At 42.5% G+C, this 15708-nt stretch overlaps 1 protein-coding gene and 1 pseudogene across 1 annotated transcript in view; both read left to right on the forward strand.

Annotated features, from left to right (window-relative positions):
- Window positions 1-15708, forward strand: part of MTMR2 (myotubularin related protein 2) — a 93751-nt gene that overhangs the window by 74383 nt on the left and 3660 nt on the right. The window contains exons 7-13 of the mRNA XM_050941314.1: window positions 1214-1297; window positions 6032-6181; window positions 7835-8023; window positions 9366-9551; window positions 11262-11468; window positions 13119-13211; window positions 15004-15117. Of these exons, the coding sequence (XP_050797271.1) occupies window positions 1214-1297; window positions 6032-6181; window positions 7835-8023; window positions 9366-9551; window positions 11262-11468; window positions 13119-13211; window positions 15004-15117 (1023 nt within the window). The remainder of the gene's footprint in view (window positions 1-1213; window positions 1298-6031; window positions 6182-7834; window positions 8024-9365; window positions 9552-11261; window positions 11469-13118; window positions 13212-15003; window positions 15118-15708) is intronic.
- Window positions 381-447, forward strand: LOC127043413 (uncharacterized; annotated as a pseudogene).

Consider the following 15708-nt stretch of genomic DNA (forward strand, 5'->3'; position numbering starts at 1 on the left):
CCCCAGGAGTGCTGAGACCTTATTAATTAATATATGTAAAGCACTAGGATGTTAAATGGAAAGTATTCTAAGTGTATAGTATTATTATTATTATTTATTAATAGTTATTAAATGCCTGTACGGCCTCAAAGCCTGATCCAACTCTACTAAAGTCAACGGGAGTCTTTTCATTGACTTCATGGGAGTTAGAGCAGCAGTTTGTCACATTTTACATGAAATTGTTTGAGCAAAGGGAGAATGCACAGTTCATAAATTCCCCAATCCTGTGCCACGCTTGAGTGGGACCTACTTATTTCAGTGGGGCTCTGTGCAGACAGATTGGTGCATCCACATGCAAGCAGTTGCAGGATCATGCCATATTTTGTAATTGAAATGTACTCTGCTTTCTCTTCAGTTCGTATAAATCTTTCGCCTTTTACTAAGATTTCCGTGGAAAGGAATATTCTTCTTCATGTGTCAAGGAAATGCAACTCCTCTGTGTCACTGTACATTTGAGAAGCCTGGGCAGGGAGTTTTCTCACTGATGCTCACATGCTTGTAATGGAGCAAAATGTTCAGGATACAATTAAATCTGTTAGGGGTTCACAGTCAATATGTGGCTGACTACTCTCACATCTGCAGAACAGCTGGTCCGTTCAAGGATGTGATGACCATGCAGTTATTGCTTTAGATCAGGGATTCTCAAACTGGGGGTTGGGACCCCTCAGGAGGTTGCAAGGTTATTATATGGGGGGTCATGAGCTGTCAGCCTCCACCCCAAACCCTGCTTTGTCTCCAGCATTTATAGTGGTGTGAACTATATAAAAAAGTGTTTTTAATTTATAAGGGAGGTCACACTCAGAAGCTTGCTATGAGCAAGGGGTCACTAGTAAGAAGTTTGAGAACCACTGCTTTAGATGCTGGTGAGTAAAGGATGTACTTCTACATAATGTGTGAGAGGAGCCTTCTTGCCACACAAGTCATTTTCTTTTAACAGTAAACATCTTTTGTCCCTGTAATGTAGGAGGTAATGGAGCAGTGTGATAATGAACATGAAAGAATGTACGTTAGTGTGTTAATTACACTGTAGAACGGGAGTGTCAGTTACTTTACAAAGGCTTAAAGAAAAGGAGTGTAGTAGAAACAAAAGAAGAGTTGCAGGTTATTATCTGAGATGTCAGATAACATGAAAAATGAACTTGGAGTATTTAATGCTAAATGTTCTTTCTCTCAGCCCCTTTTTGCATTTGAATACAGAGAGGTTTTCCCTGAAAATGGCTGGAAGGTGTACGATCCTATTTTGGAGTACAGAAGACAGGTAGGTGCTTGTTTCACATTCTTGCTCCTGTACATTATTCTTCAAAAGTTAAGGTTTTTGCTGGAATATAATTACTGATTGTATGTAAGGAGGAATAACCCTAATCAGAAGTGTCTGCAGAATCAGGGCATTGGTCAGCATATTTCAGTAACTGACAGCAAAGGTACAGCTGCACAGGCAGTAACAACACCTTAAACATTAGTGTAAATGAGATTCAGGATGCCTGCTATTTTCATGATAGCGTAGACAGGGCCACAGGGTTTTTTACTATATTATCAGCTACACCAATGGTCCCCAACACAGTGCCCGCCGGGGCATTTATGTGCGCCCGCCTAGTGCCCAGCAGAGGAGAGAAGCCATGGCCCCACGCCTGATGAGGACGGAGAACTCAGGCTGTGGGCGCGGTGTTCTCTGTTCCCGGCAGGCGTGGGGCCCACCTAGTGCCAAGCAGGGGAGAGAAGCCAGGGCCCCACGCCTGGTGGGGACAGAGAACTCCGGGGCTGCGGGCGCCGGTGTTCTCTGTCCTCGCGGCTTCTCACTGGCTTCTCTCTGGATTCATATATTATATAATATTAAATACGATGTTTTTTGTATTATTTAATGTACAAATACAAAATAAGCCTTGAAAATTTGTTGGCGCCCGCCACACTCTTCTGAAAACATGAATGTGCTACTGGCCACAAAAAAGTTGGGGACCTCTGAGCTACACGGTTGCTGGCAGCTCCTGAAATGAGTGCTAATTTTGCTGGTGGAGACACAAAGTCATTGAACTTTCTAGGATATGTCTACGCTTAAAACCACTACCATGGTTCTCTGATCACTGTAGTTAATTCACCTGCCCGAATTAGATCGATGGAAGAATTCTTCTGGCAGACTAGCACTGTCTATACCAGGGGTAAGAGGATTTTTACACCCTGAGAGATATAGCTATACCAATGTAAGTTTTCAGTGTAAGTCAGCCCCTATTCAGTGATGGGTTACAGTTTTTCCATCGTGCTTTAATTAGTTTTAATCCTTTTTCTATACATTTACAGTTTCCTAAGAGGTTTTGGTTTTAAATAAAAAAGTTTCTTTAAAGAGTTTTTTTAAAATGTTTTAAGTAGGAAATTGGAAGGAGAAAATCCATATAAATGTTGAAATAGATACTGTATGTTGTCTTGGTGGCTATTTTAAGGGATCAGCCTAGGCAGGGTAAGGTACAAATGTTTGTGGGCTGGAACAAAGGTTTGGAGTGTATCCAGACTGGTCTTTACAAAGTTGTTAATTACTTTGAGTTAATTGGCAATCAGTTAACTTGAGGTAATGAACTCAAGGGGTACGTCTACACTGCAATAAAAGAGCCATGGTCTGGGTCGGCTGACTTGAGGTTGTGGGGCTTGGGGTGCTGGGCTATAAAATTGCAGTCTAGATGTTCAGGGCGCACGGTGGAGGAACCCTACCAAATTCTTCCTAGTGTAAATACTGCCTTGGATTATGTCTTCTCTGCAAGAAAAGTGAGTTGTTTGCACTGAGATAACTCTCTCAGTGTAAAATCAGAGGGGAAACAACACTCAGGTATTTATCTAGTTGAGATCAACCATCTTTCTTCCCCCACCCCCACCCCATTCCTCAAGCCTAGGGTTTACTTTGACTAGTTACATTAAGGTAAAAATTACAAAGCCTTGTCTCCTCTAGGATGTTACATCGAGTTAGCTATCTTGGTGTGAAAACACACTGGGTTTTGCAATGAAGACGAGCCATAATCTGAATTCTGACAGTGATGGAACATAGTCATTACCATACCAGATCAGACCCAACATCCATCTTGTCTTCCAAAATGATTGGTACCAGCTGCTAAAGAGCAAGACGCAAGCAGCCCTTCAATAGGCAGTTATGATATGACCTGGCCCCCTTTAATTAGAGGTTTGCTTAGGTCCTTATGAAGTTTGAACAGAAATCACAGAGGCAAAATGTATGTGTTATCTAGAGAACCTCTGGAACGGATTTAAAAAAATTCTGAGAGCTGGTCTTGGCACAAGCAATGCATTGATTCTATGGGGACCCCATGGTCTTGCACGTTAATTGGCATCTCACAGACCAAGTGAATCTTCTCCCTCTGGATGTGGGAGTAGAGGGCAACAAGTAGAATCCAGCTGTCAGGCATTCAGAAAAGGCCTGACTTCGGGAGGGGGAAAGGGTTGCCAATGCCAGATGTTTGAAACCATGGATGTGATGTGTTCTCTTCAGATTTGTATAAATGATCTAGAGGACATTGCTACAATAGAGATCCTGGAGATTAGGAAGGATGTTTAGTGAACCCAAAACTACTCTGTAAATGTCCCTGAGAAAAGAGAGAAACATGTAACTTATTAAAAATTTATCGGTCATATAAAATGACGGAGAATAATAAACAACGTGTAGAGAACAAAAGGACCTCAGAGAGGCTTGGGTCTGAGCTGGTAATTGAGATCATCTGTGGCAAATTAAATTTCAAACTGAAATCGCTCCCTGATTTTTATTACACACTGACTGGCAAAATATGAAACAGAACTGCCAAACGAATAAAAGTCAGTTAAACCCAAAAGGCTTCTAGATTACTTGGGAATAATGTAAAGCTTTCAAGTTTCAAACAAGGTGGGGAGCAATTGGAAAATCTTCCAAGGGGCTCTGAAACTCGAAATGTGTGATGTTTCCCTAAGGAAGCCATGCTGGAATGATACTATGCTCTGGTTAGATGCTTGGTGGAACCACAGCATGCAGGCTTCAGAACAAACAAATAGGAAAAGATACTTGAAGTGGTGCTGTAGAGGGAAGAGCATCAGTGCTTACCCAAGCAGAAAGGTAGAGAAAGAGAACAGATTTTTAAAGGGGAACATTTCCTAGGAAGGGAAAATAGGAATTGATCGGAAACGGTTCAAAATCAGGCTTAGTGTAGAATCTGCCCTCAATTAGACTCTGATCCAGTAAAGCAGTTAAGCACATGCTTAACTTTAAGCATGAGACTAGTCAGTGGAAAGTACTTATGCTTAACTTTAAGTACATGTGCTCTATGGGATTGTTGCTGTCATACCCACTCTGATTCAATGTCTGCACTTTCACCATGTGACCAGCAGGGGGGGAGTGATTCAGTTGAATAAAAATTTATATGCTGCATGTTTAGATGCTGTGAATGTAAGTAAGTGATTAAAGAACAGCATGAGTCAATACTATGAGGCAGATTGTGTCTGGCCCCTGAATGGAGGGGGCATAAGTTGCTTTCCTCCCTGGGCCCTCACGCAGAGAGTATGCACAGATGCAACTCTTGATGCTCCTGAGTTCAGGGACTGCAAGTGGTGCTAGCCTACCTGGAGAAGATAAACCATCTCCCTACCAGGCATCCATACCTCTCTGTGTGCCAGCTTGTCTCCCTGTCAGATCTCACAGATCTCTGACTGCTGCTTCCTGCTTCAGGGATTGTCACTTAAAATCTTTCTCAGTCCTTTAATCACCTCCCTTCACAGGAATACAGTCCAGTTATAACTGTTTATAGCCCTTTGATCTGCTAATGCCCCACTTTAGCAAAACAAGGCATGCAGCCTGACAGAGACAGGAGATAGGAAGGGTCCTTGCAACTCATAGCCTCCCTCATTCTCTTCCAAGTGTGTACCAGGATGTTCTCATCTGGGAAGCCATTATGTTGCCTTCCTGCTCAGCCCCCATTGAATTGAAGCATTGCAGGCATATAATAAACACTCCACTGCTCCCAATACAAGTTAGATCAGTACAATTATACAGGAAATTATAATAACCTACCCTAGTTATACGTAGGCTTACCTCGCTGACCAGGCCCCTTTCAGTGTTCATAAAACTCTTCCATCTCAGTAGTCTTAGATTATTACATACGAATTCCACAACTGCCACACTGGGGGCTATAGGAAAAAGTGCTTCTGGATCCCAGAATTCACAGGTGCAGCCACATGCCAAAACAGTTGTGTCAAAACAGAATTGGTGTTGTGGACACACTAAAACAGAGCTTCTCAGTTCCTTATGAACTTGGCTTGGGTGACTGGTTGATGGGAACCCCGTGTCCTCTGAACCATGTCCTGACACAGCTGCTAACATTGCACCTTTATTTTCAATCTCGTTTTTCCATTGTCTGTCCCCCCATCCCCTTCTCTTTTCCATGTGCTTTACTGACTCTTCTCCCTTCTGGTCTCCCCTCCACCTTCTCTGGTGGTTCCCATCCCCACTATCCCACTCACCAAAAAGGCGAGCATCACTGGGGTACCATCCAGGATTGAGCTGAGCAACAGAGAAGAGGAGAAGATTGGGCTAGCCAGCTCCTGTTCTGCGCTCTGTAGTCATGAGCTGTTCCTGCAGCTTGTTACGTTAGGGGCCACAATGGGAGCAGGGGGAAAGTTGCTCTCAAAGCATCGCTTCACCTGCTTCACAGTATATTTTCCATGAGTGTGATTTGGGTCTTGTAGTTTTACCCACCTCCCCTGATATTCTCCACTGCTCTGTCTCCATGAACTAAATCACTGTCCCTCTCGCAGGGGAGCACTTTACCAACTCATCACAAAGACAAGAGAGGTAACGGGTCATTTCATACAATCTGTGTTGCTGACATAAGTTTCCTTCCCTAATACAGACACGCTTGTATGTGCCCTTGAATTTAAATTCTTAGAAGTGATGGCAAAGTCCACTGGTCTCTCTTCCTTGGGTTGGGGACCCTGTAGTAGTTTATTTTCTAAGCTACTGTTGTTTCATATGCAGGGAATTCCCAATGAAAGCTGGAGAATAACCAAGATAAATGAGCGCTATGAGCTGTGTGATACATATCCTGCCATTCTAGTCGTGCCCGTGAATATTCCAGATGAAGAATTAAAGAGAGTGGCATCTTTCAGATCAAGAGGTCGCATACCAGTGAGTATGACAGAGGAAGACACTTTGATGTGGTTTTATAAAGATCTTTGTACCACAGAAACCTAATGAGGTTCAACAAGAACAAGTGCAGAGTCCTGCACTTAGTACAGAAGAATCCCATTCACTGCTACGGACTAGGGACCGAATGGCTAGGAAGCAGTTCTGCAGAAAAGGATCTAGGGTTACAGTGGACGAGAAGCTGGATATGAGTCTACAGTGTGCCCTTGTTGCCAAGAAGGCTAATGGCATTTTGGGCTGTATAAGTAGGGGCATTGCCAGCAGATCAAGGGACGTGATCATTCCCCTCTATTTGACATTAGTGAGGCCTCATCTGGAGTACTGTGCCCAGTTTTGGGCCCCACACTACAAAAAGGATGTGGAAAAATTGGAAAGAGTCCAGCAGAGGGCAACAAAAATGATTAGGGTGCTGGACCACATAAATTATGAGGAGAGGCTGAGGGAACTGGGATTGTTTAGTCTGCAGAAGAGAAGAATGAGGGGGGATTTGATAGCTGCTTTCAAGTACCTGAAAGGGGGTTCCAAAGAGGATGGATCGAGACTGTTCTCAGTGGTAGCAGATGACAGAACAAGGAGTAATGGTCTCAAGTTGCAGTGGAGAAGGTTTAGGTTGGATATTAGGAAAACCTTTTTCACTAGGAGGGTGGTGAAGCACTGGAATGGGTTACCTAGGGAGGTGGTGGAATCTCCTTCCTTAGAGTTTTTTAAGGTCAGGCTGGACAAAGCCCTGGCTGGGATGATTTAGTTGGGAATTGGTCCTGCTTTGAGCAGGAGGTTGGACTGGTTGACCTTCTGAGGTCCCTTCCAACCCTGATACTCTATGATTCTGTGATAAATAATGCAATGATCAGACAAAGAGGATGCCAAGGAGCAAACCCAAATGGTTGATGGATAATAAAAGCAACGGGGAGACCTCTTCAAGGAGTTTAAAGGCAGCATTTTCTGTGGAATTAATGTTATGAAAGAGATATAAACTAAACTGAAGTGCGAAGAAGATAAGAAAATTGAACGAAATCCAGACTTAATTTTCTCAGATACAAAATTATCCCTGTTAATTATTGACAATTTTCTGCCTTTTCTGATTTCTGGGGTGGGGTGGGGGTAACTGAATACTTTTTTTTCTGAAGTCCTTTATTACTGTTAAAGAAGACTCTTATTTAACATCAGGTTGTAAATAAGGAATGTCATAATCATTACCTTTATTTCAGAAGCAGCCAATATTATGCTATTTGCTTCACATATATATAAAAAGACAAGTCCCTGCCCAAAGGAGCTTACAGTTTAAATGGGGAACACTAAAACAAAATTCAGCACAATGGGCATGTGTGAAAAGGGGTCCGTCTTACTCAGCTCATAACTGAATGGCAGGAGAATTAGCTGTACTCCATTTAAAAGTCAGGTTTAAGCATATTCATACGTTTGTAAGTGGGTTCCAGCTTTGGGAACGTACTGAAGTGAAAGAACAAAATACAGGACAGTGTTGTCACTTTAATTCAGTCATGACTTAATGTGATCCAATCCTCTGGAACCAAATCAAATACAAGGAATGGATCCAATAGAATCAGCTACAGGTGAATCATTTCGCTATCCTACTGAGTTCCTGTCTCCCTTTTTTCCCCCTGTGTATTGTTAAAGGTTTTGTCATGGATTCATCCCGAAAGCCAAGCTACGATCACGCGCTGTAGCCAGCCGATGGTTGGAGTGAGTGGAAAGCGAAGCAAAGAGGATGAAAAGTATCTTCAGTCCATCATGGATTCCAATGCTCAGTCCCATAAAATCTTCATCTTTGATGCGAGACCTAGCGTTAATGCTGTAGCCAATAAGGTTAGATGTGCTCTCCTCTCTCAGCGGCAGGGGATGTTGCAATTCAGAGCTAGCCTACCACCCTCCTTTAGTAGTATCCGTGAGGATGAAGATGCGGTTTCCGTGATAGAATTGTTGCATTGACAATGGCTCCAATCCTGCAGGTAGATTCGTGCAGGCAGAGCCTTGCCACCTTCACACAGTCCTGCTGAATCCAGTGGAACTCCACCTGCATGAATCCAGTTTCAGGATCAGGGCTACAAACTGTAGAGGAAGAAAAGACCATTAAGCCAGCGACAGAGGGTTTAAGAACAGGCTTTGTTCAGGGTGTTTTGATCAGCAGTTCAGAACAGAGATTCGGACACCTTGAATCTTTGATACTTCTGTTTTTCTTGCCCAGCAGCTTGGGCCTGATTCCAAAAGCATTGAGCACATCTCTGTGGATGTTCAGGACCATTGAAAATAGGGTCTGAGATGCCTCAAGCTGGGCACCTGACATCCATGTTTGCTTTTGAAAATTTGATGGCCTGTCGTGTGATTTCTCAGCGTCAGACAGAGATTCAGTAGAATGACTAGGAATGCAGCCCAGGACCAGACCCGCGTTTTAATGTTGTTACATAGCATACAATAGATATCGAGCTTTGTTTACATGCAAGAATCCCTTTGCTGCCTAGGCTCTGGATTTTCTCTATGTTCATCACCCCCAGCGGTCCTCCGACTTTTGTACTGGTGACCCCTTTCACATACCAAGCCTCTGAGTGCAACCCCCCTTATACATTAAAAACACTCTTTTATATATTTAACACTACTATAAATGCTGGAGGCAAAGCGGGGTTTGGGGTGGAGGCTGACAGCTCGTGACCCCCTCATGTAATAACCACGTGACCCCCAAGGGGTCCCGACCCCCAGTTTGAGAACCCCTGTCTTAAAGGGCAATTACCAGTGGGGAAAATGTAGCCCTTTCCATAGGATCCCAAAGTGGGACTGCCAGACTGTAATATAGTGAGTCTGATGAATTTGTAACTTCAGCCATGGTAACTAATAATTTTCAAAAAGAAAAATTAACCCCTGTATATGATATTCAGCAGTTTTTAACATAGGTGAAATTATAGTATTAAGGAAAAACCATTTCTGCAGGAAAAATCTATTAAGATTATGTTCAGGAATAGCCTTGTCCCCATTTTTAAAATGAATACAATGCACACGTCTGTTTCCTGCTTTCTTTCATCATGATTTTGATAGCTGATTTGTAATTGTTTTGATAATACATATCAAATAATATTTGTCCTGTAAATGCTACTGAATTGAAAGACCAAATACATTTTTGTTAATGATTTCCTATGGGTTTGTTTTTATTTCCCAGGCTAAAGGAGGGGGTTATGAAAGTGAGGATGCCTATCAGAATGCTGAATTAGTTTTCTTGGACATTCACAATATTCATGTTATGAGAGAATCATTGAGAAAACTGAAAGAGATCGTATATCCTAACATTGAGGAGACTCATTGGCTGTCCAATTTGGAATCCACTCATTGGCTGGAACATATCAAGGTGTGCATGTGTGTTAGTATCTGTGATGTATGTATCTGTCTAACTGAAAGGAGGGGTCATTCTGCTTACATAAAAGCAGAAGAGTCTGTCTACTCCTGGGACAGCTGTGAGGCAGCTGCTATTTTGTGTTTCATTTCAGACTCAGAATATTATAGTATAAGATCCTGATCCTGCAAAGACTTACACATCTGCTTAACTTTATGCACTCTCAGGAGTTCCATTGTGGTCAATGAGAAGTTCATTGGGACTCATGATAGTGAGTAAAGTTAAGCACATGCATATAGCTAAGCACATGTGTAAGTCTTCGCAGGATTGGAGCCAAAGTCCAAGTGTTCTCTCTCACAGAAACTTTATATTAATTCTTTCTTTCATTCTTGTTTTTCTTACTTTTCTATAAAAGTAATCTGCACTGAAAATATATGTTTTTCACTTTGTATGGGAGAAAATATAATGGCACCAGATGAATTATTAAGTCACTTTCATCCCCCGGAGGGAAATCTTTTAAAATAAAATGCTCTATAATCCTGATAAACCAAGAGAGAGAAAAAAAAATTGACCGGCTTATTTGTGTAAAGTGCTGAGTACCATCAGCTTCCCCTGCTTTAGATGGGTATTAAGGGCTCGCAGTTGCAAACAGCCCTAGAGAGGGGGGAAAAAAGCCATTTACTTATAAATAAGAAGCTTCCAGCTGCCACATTAACATAGATTTTTGCTAGATTTGGCCTATGATTTTTATCACATGTTGTCATTTCACTGAAAATCAGTGAGGGTTTCTCCTTTCCAAAATGTAAACTTTGTGTGTGGGTACATACTACACAGATGTCCCAGGTAAAGCCAGCAGTTTCAAGTCTAAAAGTGGGAGGTAGCAAGCCAAATCTTTGGGAAGAATAGTACACTATGTTGTTTGTCCTGCACTGTTCCCTACCGCTGAGTAGTTTGATGTCAGCTGTTCGGCTGGCAGAAAATATTTAGCCAAAGTAAATCAGTATTCCACAGGTGCCTGTGTTTATAGGTAGATAATTTTTGGGGTGAATAACCTATTAATGTAAAAATGTCTCATGCACTAACACTTGGAACAAGGGCTTGTCTACATGGGGAAATTGACCAGTTTAGCTGCAGTAGGAATAATTATTCTTCTATCGTTATACCAGCCAATTTCCCTATGTACATACGCCCCAAGTCTCACTCATCTGACAAAATTAGAGTACCTGTATTTGCAGGGTTGGCACATAAAGGTCACCTCCCTGAAATTATGCATTTACATGAAAAAAATGATTGTACAGAGTTGTGTTTGGAAAAGCAGGCTTGCCAGTTTCTTCCTTTGGCAAAATATAATCAATCTAGTTTTCCCATGTACACTACTGCTGTAGCCGAAACAAGGGACTTAATTACAGCAGCACTGTTCCCTGACATGGTTAAAACAGGATTAAAATTGTAGCATAGATGGGATTTAATTTTGTCCAGGTAACTGGGTTTAAATCCTGGACTGTCCAAGTATTTAATCTGGCTACTGGGACACTTCCAGAGTCATGTCTACCCTACAACTTGTAACCTCACTGGGGCATAACCACCTTGTAACCAAGCCTCTGTCTCGGTTATAATTGTGAAGCAGACATGGCCCTTGTCTTGTCTAGAGGTGTCACAGGCAATTCTCCACTTGTAGTTCATATTCTATGGAGAAACTTCACGAATCTCCTGTCTGTGTCACAGCTAATTCTTGCCGGTGCTCTTCGGATTGCTGATAAGGTGGAGTCGGGGAAAACCTCCGTGGTTGTGCACTGCAGCGATGGTTGGGACCGAACAGCTCAGCTCACTTCTCTGTCCATGCTCATTCTCGATGGCTACTATCGAACAATACGGGGCTTCGAGGTGCTTGTGGAGAAGGAATGGCTGAGCTTTGGGCACAGATTTCAGCTGGTGAGTCAATAGCCTTTTGAGCAGATTCAATTGCTGGGTGTTCAACGAAGAGCCTTTCACTGGATTAGTTACATGGTTATATATGTTCCTTTAATCAACATTACTTGATCACAGCTGAGCTCACAGAGTAAAGGTGAATGCCACTGATATGTATTCTGGCACATTACATTCTTTGTTGATTTTTCCTCACCGTCCTTAGACTACAGTCAGTTGATGTTGGTTAAGGTTATCTGGTCTAATACTGTATACTTACCTATCTCATAGAGCTGGAAGGGACCTTGAAAGGTCATCAAGTCCAGCCCCCTGCCTTCAGTAGCAGGACCAAGTACTGATTTTACCCCAGATCCCGAAGTGGCCCCCTCAAGGATTGAACTCACAACTTTGGGTTTAGCAGGCCAATGCTCAAATCACTGAGCTATCCCTCCCCTCATAAAAACTTTAGAACCTACAAGTCCACTCAGTCCTATTTCAGCCAATCATAGAATATCAGGGTTGGAAGGGACTTCAGGAGATCATCTAGTCCAACCCGCTGCTCAAAGCAGGACCAATCCCCAGACAGATTTTTGCCCCAGTTTCCTAAATGGTCCCCTCAAGAATTGAGCTCAGAACCCTGGGTTTAACAGGCCAATACTCAAACTACTGAGCTATACCTGCTGCCCTAAAGCATTGATTTCATTATGTGATTTTGGGTGGTCACTGAAGTTTTTCTATCTGCATACTTGTGATGTTATCCCCCATTTTACATGTGGGGAAACTGAGGTAGTTGAGTGATTGAGGGCCCAATCCAGCAAAACAGTAAACCATGTGCTTAAGGTGTAAGGAGATGATTAGTCCCATCTATAAAACGGAGATAATGATGCTGATCATCTTTGTAAAGCACTTTGAGATCTACATATGAAAAGTATTCTATAAGAGAGAGGTATTATTATTACCTACATGCCTGAGACCAGATGAGTGGCTATACTGGGTCAAACCGTGTGGTCCTCCATACCTCTTAGCCTTCCTCCAGCCTTTAGTTTAAAACCTCCTCTACAACCTCTGTGCTTTCAGTGCTTTGCTGAATTGGGACCTTAAGTGATTTGCCCAAGGCCACACAGCAAGGTCAGTGTCAGAGGCCTACTTCTTAGGGGCACTTTCGTAACTACCTCTCATGGGGTGGTGAGGATGAGCTAGTGTTTGTACAGGGCTTGGCAGCTAGGAAGTGCTATGTTATAATTATCATTAGGTGCTATGTTTCTGTGTAACTCTTGGATCCATTATACTGTACTACTGAATGAAGATGATGATGATGATATATATCCTTTAAAGGAACAAAAGTGTAAACTTTTTTTCTTGTCTTTTGAACACTAACTGTTAAATGAAGTCAGTGCCAGAATAACATCTGGAGCTTCTATTCAGATCACTTTTGTTTTTAGTTCTTTCTTAAGTGCACTTAACAAGTCTCTGAGAAAGGAACTCTCTTCAAAGACTAGTTCTGGACAGCTACTCCTCTTCTGCACTTACTAATATAAACATAGCAAAATCAGGACACTTTTAGACCATCTTACAGCTATTGCGGGCTGCTGCGTTGGTAACCTGGGTATACAGAGTCCAAGCTATTTCTTTGTGAAGCACCGTACTAGTTCATGTCCTTTTTTTGTTTTGTATCAGCGAGTTGGCCATGGAGATAAGAATCATGCAGATGCAGACAGATCTCCCGTTTTTCTCCAGTTTATTGATTGTGTCTGGCAAATGACAAGACAGGTAAATTTCTAAGCTACAAACTTGCTTTATGCAGGACTTAAATGGGTGCGTCTGGCTAGTGATCTTGCTGCTCAACTTCTAAATTAAAATACAGCATCTTCTGTGTGGTTTTTTTTGTTCTTTTCTGTTTTTGTTTAGGTACAATTGTCAAAAGTAACTGAATAAGTTAGGATCCTGTCATTGAATGCCTATGGGATTTAGGAACCTAAGGGCCTAAGACACTTTTGAAAATAGGACTTAGGCTCCTTAGTCATTTAGTGGCTTTTGAAAATTTTATTTTCCCCGAGTGGTATTAATTGTGTGAGGGGAGAAGGGGTTGAAGACAGCTGGGTTTTGTTTCACTTTAACCTCTTCTAAAAGTGAATGCATTGCTCCTAAATTGTGCATGATTATCAACACTGGAGTGTCTCCTTTACCCACAGACCAGGTACTGTACAAGCAGGGCCACTTAAATTCCTCTGCTCTTGAGGGAACGTCTCTAGTGGCTTAGAGTGAGAGCCATGCCACTGTGTCCATTCTGCATTTGGCCTCTGCGCCAGGGCCTGTAGGTTGTATTTTTATCCTTTTGACAAAGGTGCCTAGACACCATTGAAAAAAATGGCCTATAGTGAAGAGGGATGCCATTTTAGATGGTACTTTTCAGTCGCCAAACAGGAGAGGTGGCAGCGTATCCCTTTCTTGGAAGTTGCTAAAGCATCTTTTGCAGTGGTCATCAAGTTCCTTGGGCGGAGTAGGTGTTTGGGATGGACTGAAAGGCAGCCGGTGACATAGACTCATAGGCATCAGAGATGGGAAAGACCTGTTATATAATCTGGCCTCGGGAATAGGGCTCTGAAGCCAGGGAGGACAGGATGGGAAGGGTTACAGCACAACATTTCGTGCTGTCCCCTTGTGTTCCCCCCACCACATCATTTCAAATCATCCCCACACTTCTCTCTTGTCCCCTGGCCCTGCTCTGACTGTCTCCCCCTCCACACCCACACACACACCATATCACACTCACACACAACTCCAGATCGGAACACAGTTTTCACAACTTCCCCCCCCCCCCCCCCCGCAGGTTTTCCACCCTATATAGAGGGAGTCAGAATTATTCAATATTGAGAAAAGTTCTGATGAAATTTTGAAAAACTGTTTTTAAAACAAAAGGAGAAAAAATGTTGTGAAGTTTTGTACCTGTTTTCCAAGCAGCTCAGATTGTTGTTATACATTTGTGGTACAGTAGGCCTAGAGGCTTCAGCCAATGTTAAGGCCTTGCATGTGATGGCAATTCCTAGGTTCCCACGACCTATTCCCAGCATGTGAACTAGTTTCATGGCCTTCTGCAGCCTCATGGAAAACTCTCAATTGGATGCATGAATTGTTTCCATTTAACTAGATGGAGCTTTCATTCCTACTTAGCGTTTGTTTATTTTATATCGGCTGCACTCTTTTGTTCATAACCACATTACAGTTCTGGCATTGGAGACCTGTGCGAGCTCCAGTTTAAGCAGCTCTGGGTATATATAAATACAGTGATCAGACCCTTCAGGCCTCTGGCTTTTGCTCAGAATTCCTTATTGCACATGTAAAGCAGATTTTTGAGTGAAGCGTTTGCTCTGAGAAAGTAGTAGTATGATTTTGGAGACAGGGCAGCCAAATAACACAAACGAATCCTGTATTAGAAATGCATAGGGGACGTATTCAGCTCATTAACTAACACGATTGGCTGTTACAGTGGTATGTGTGTTCATTAGCAACGAGCAATGTACTAACAAAAATAAACTTGCAATATTCCTGGTTGTGTTTGAAGTTTCCTACAGCATTTGAATTCAATGACTGTTTCCTGATGATCATTCTGGACCACCTGTATAGCTGTTTGTTTGGGACGTTCCTGTGTGGCAGTGAGCAGCAGAGGGTGAAGGAGGTAAGGCCTCACCTCTTTCCAAGATGAATGCAATTCTCAATGTTCCTAAAATGGGTGAATGATGCTGATGGAATTGTTCCCATTCCCAGTGACTCCCGTGGGAGCACGTTTTGGTCCTAACAGATCTTCCAACCGAACAGCTGGCATTCAGGATTCTTCCCCCCTGTAAACTGGTGTAAACTACTCATAGCTTAATTGCTATACTTCAGACTTTTGTACATTTCACTGTATTCAGAATCTCTAAAGGCACCTTCAACCCTTAGCCTCTGTCTTAACAGCTATCAGTTGCCAAGGAGATGTTTATCTAATGTTCAAACAAAATCCTACTTTCAACTACCTGCCCAGTAATATTAGAAAGTGGACTGATTGTATAAACTAAAATGTGTGCATAGTCATACCATACATCCAACAACATGGAAGTAACAGGGTGCCAGATGTGCCTTTTTCCCTGGAGAGAATGGAACTGCTAGCTATTAAAGGGAATGTGGCTGTAGTTCGTTACATTGGATGGTTCTGGACTCTAGCCTGGCCTACCTTGGCAGAGCTTAAAGCAGTTACAAGACCCACAGTGCAAGTGGAGGAATGTTGTGT

The sequence above is a fragment of the Gopherus flavomarginatus genome, chromosome 1 (genome assembly GCF_025201925.1).
Source record: "Gopherus flavomarginatus isolate rGopFla2 chromosome 1, rGopFla2.mat.asm, whole genome shotgun sequence".
In the NCBI taxonomy this organism is placed as follows: domain Eukaryota; kingdom Metazoa; phylum Chordata; order Testudines; family Testudinidae; genus Gopherus; species Gopherus flavomarginatus.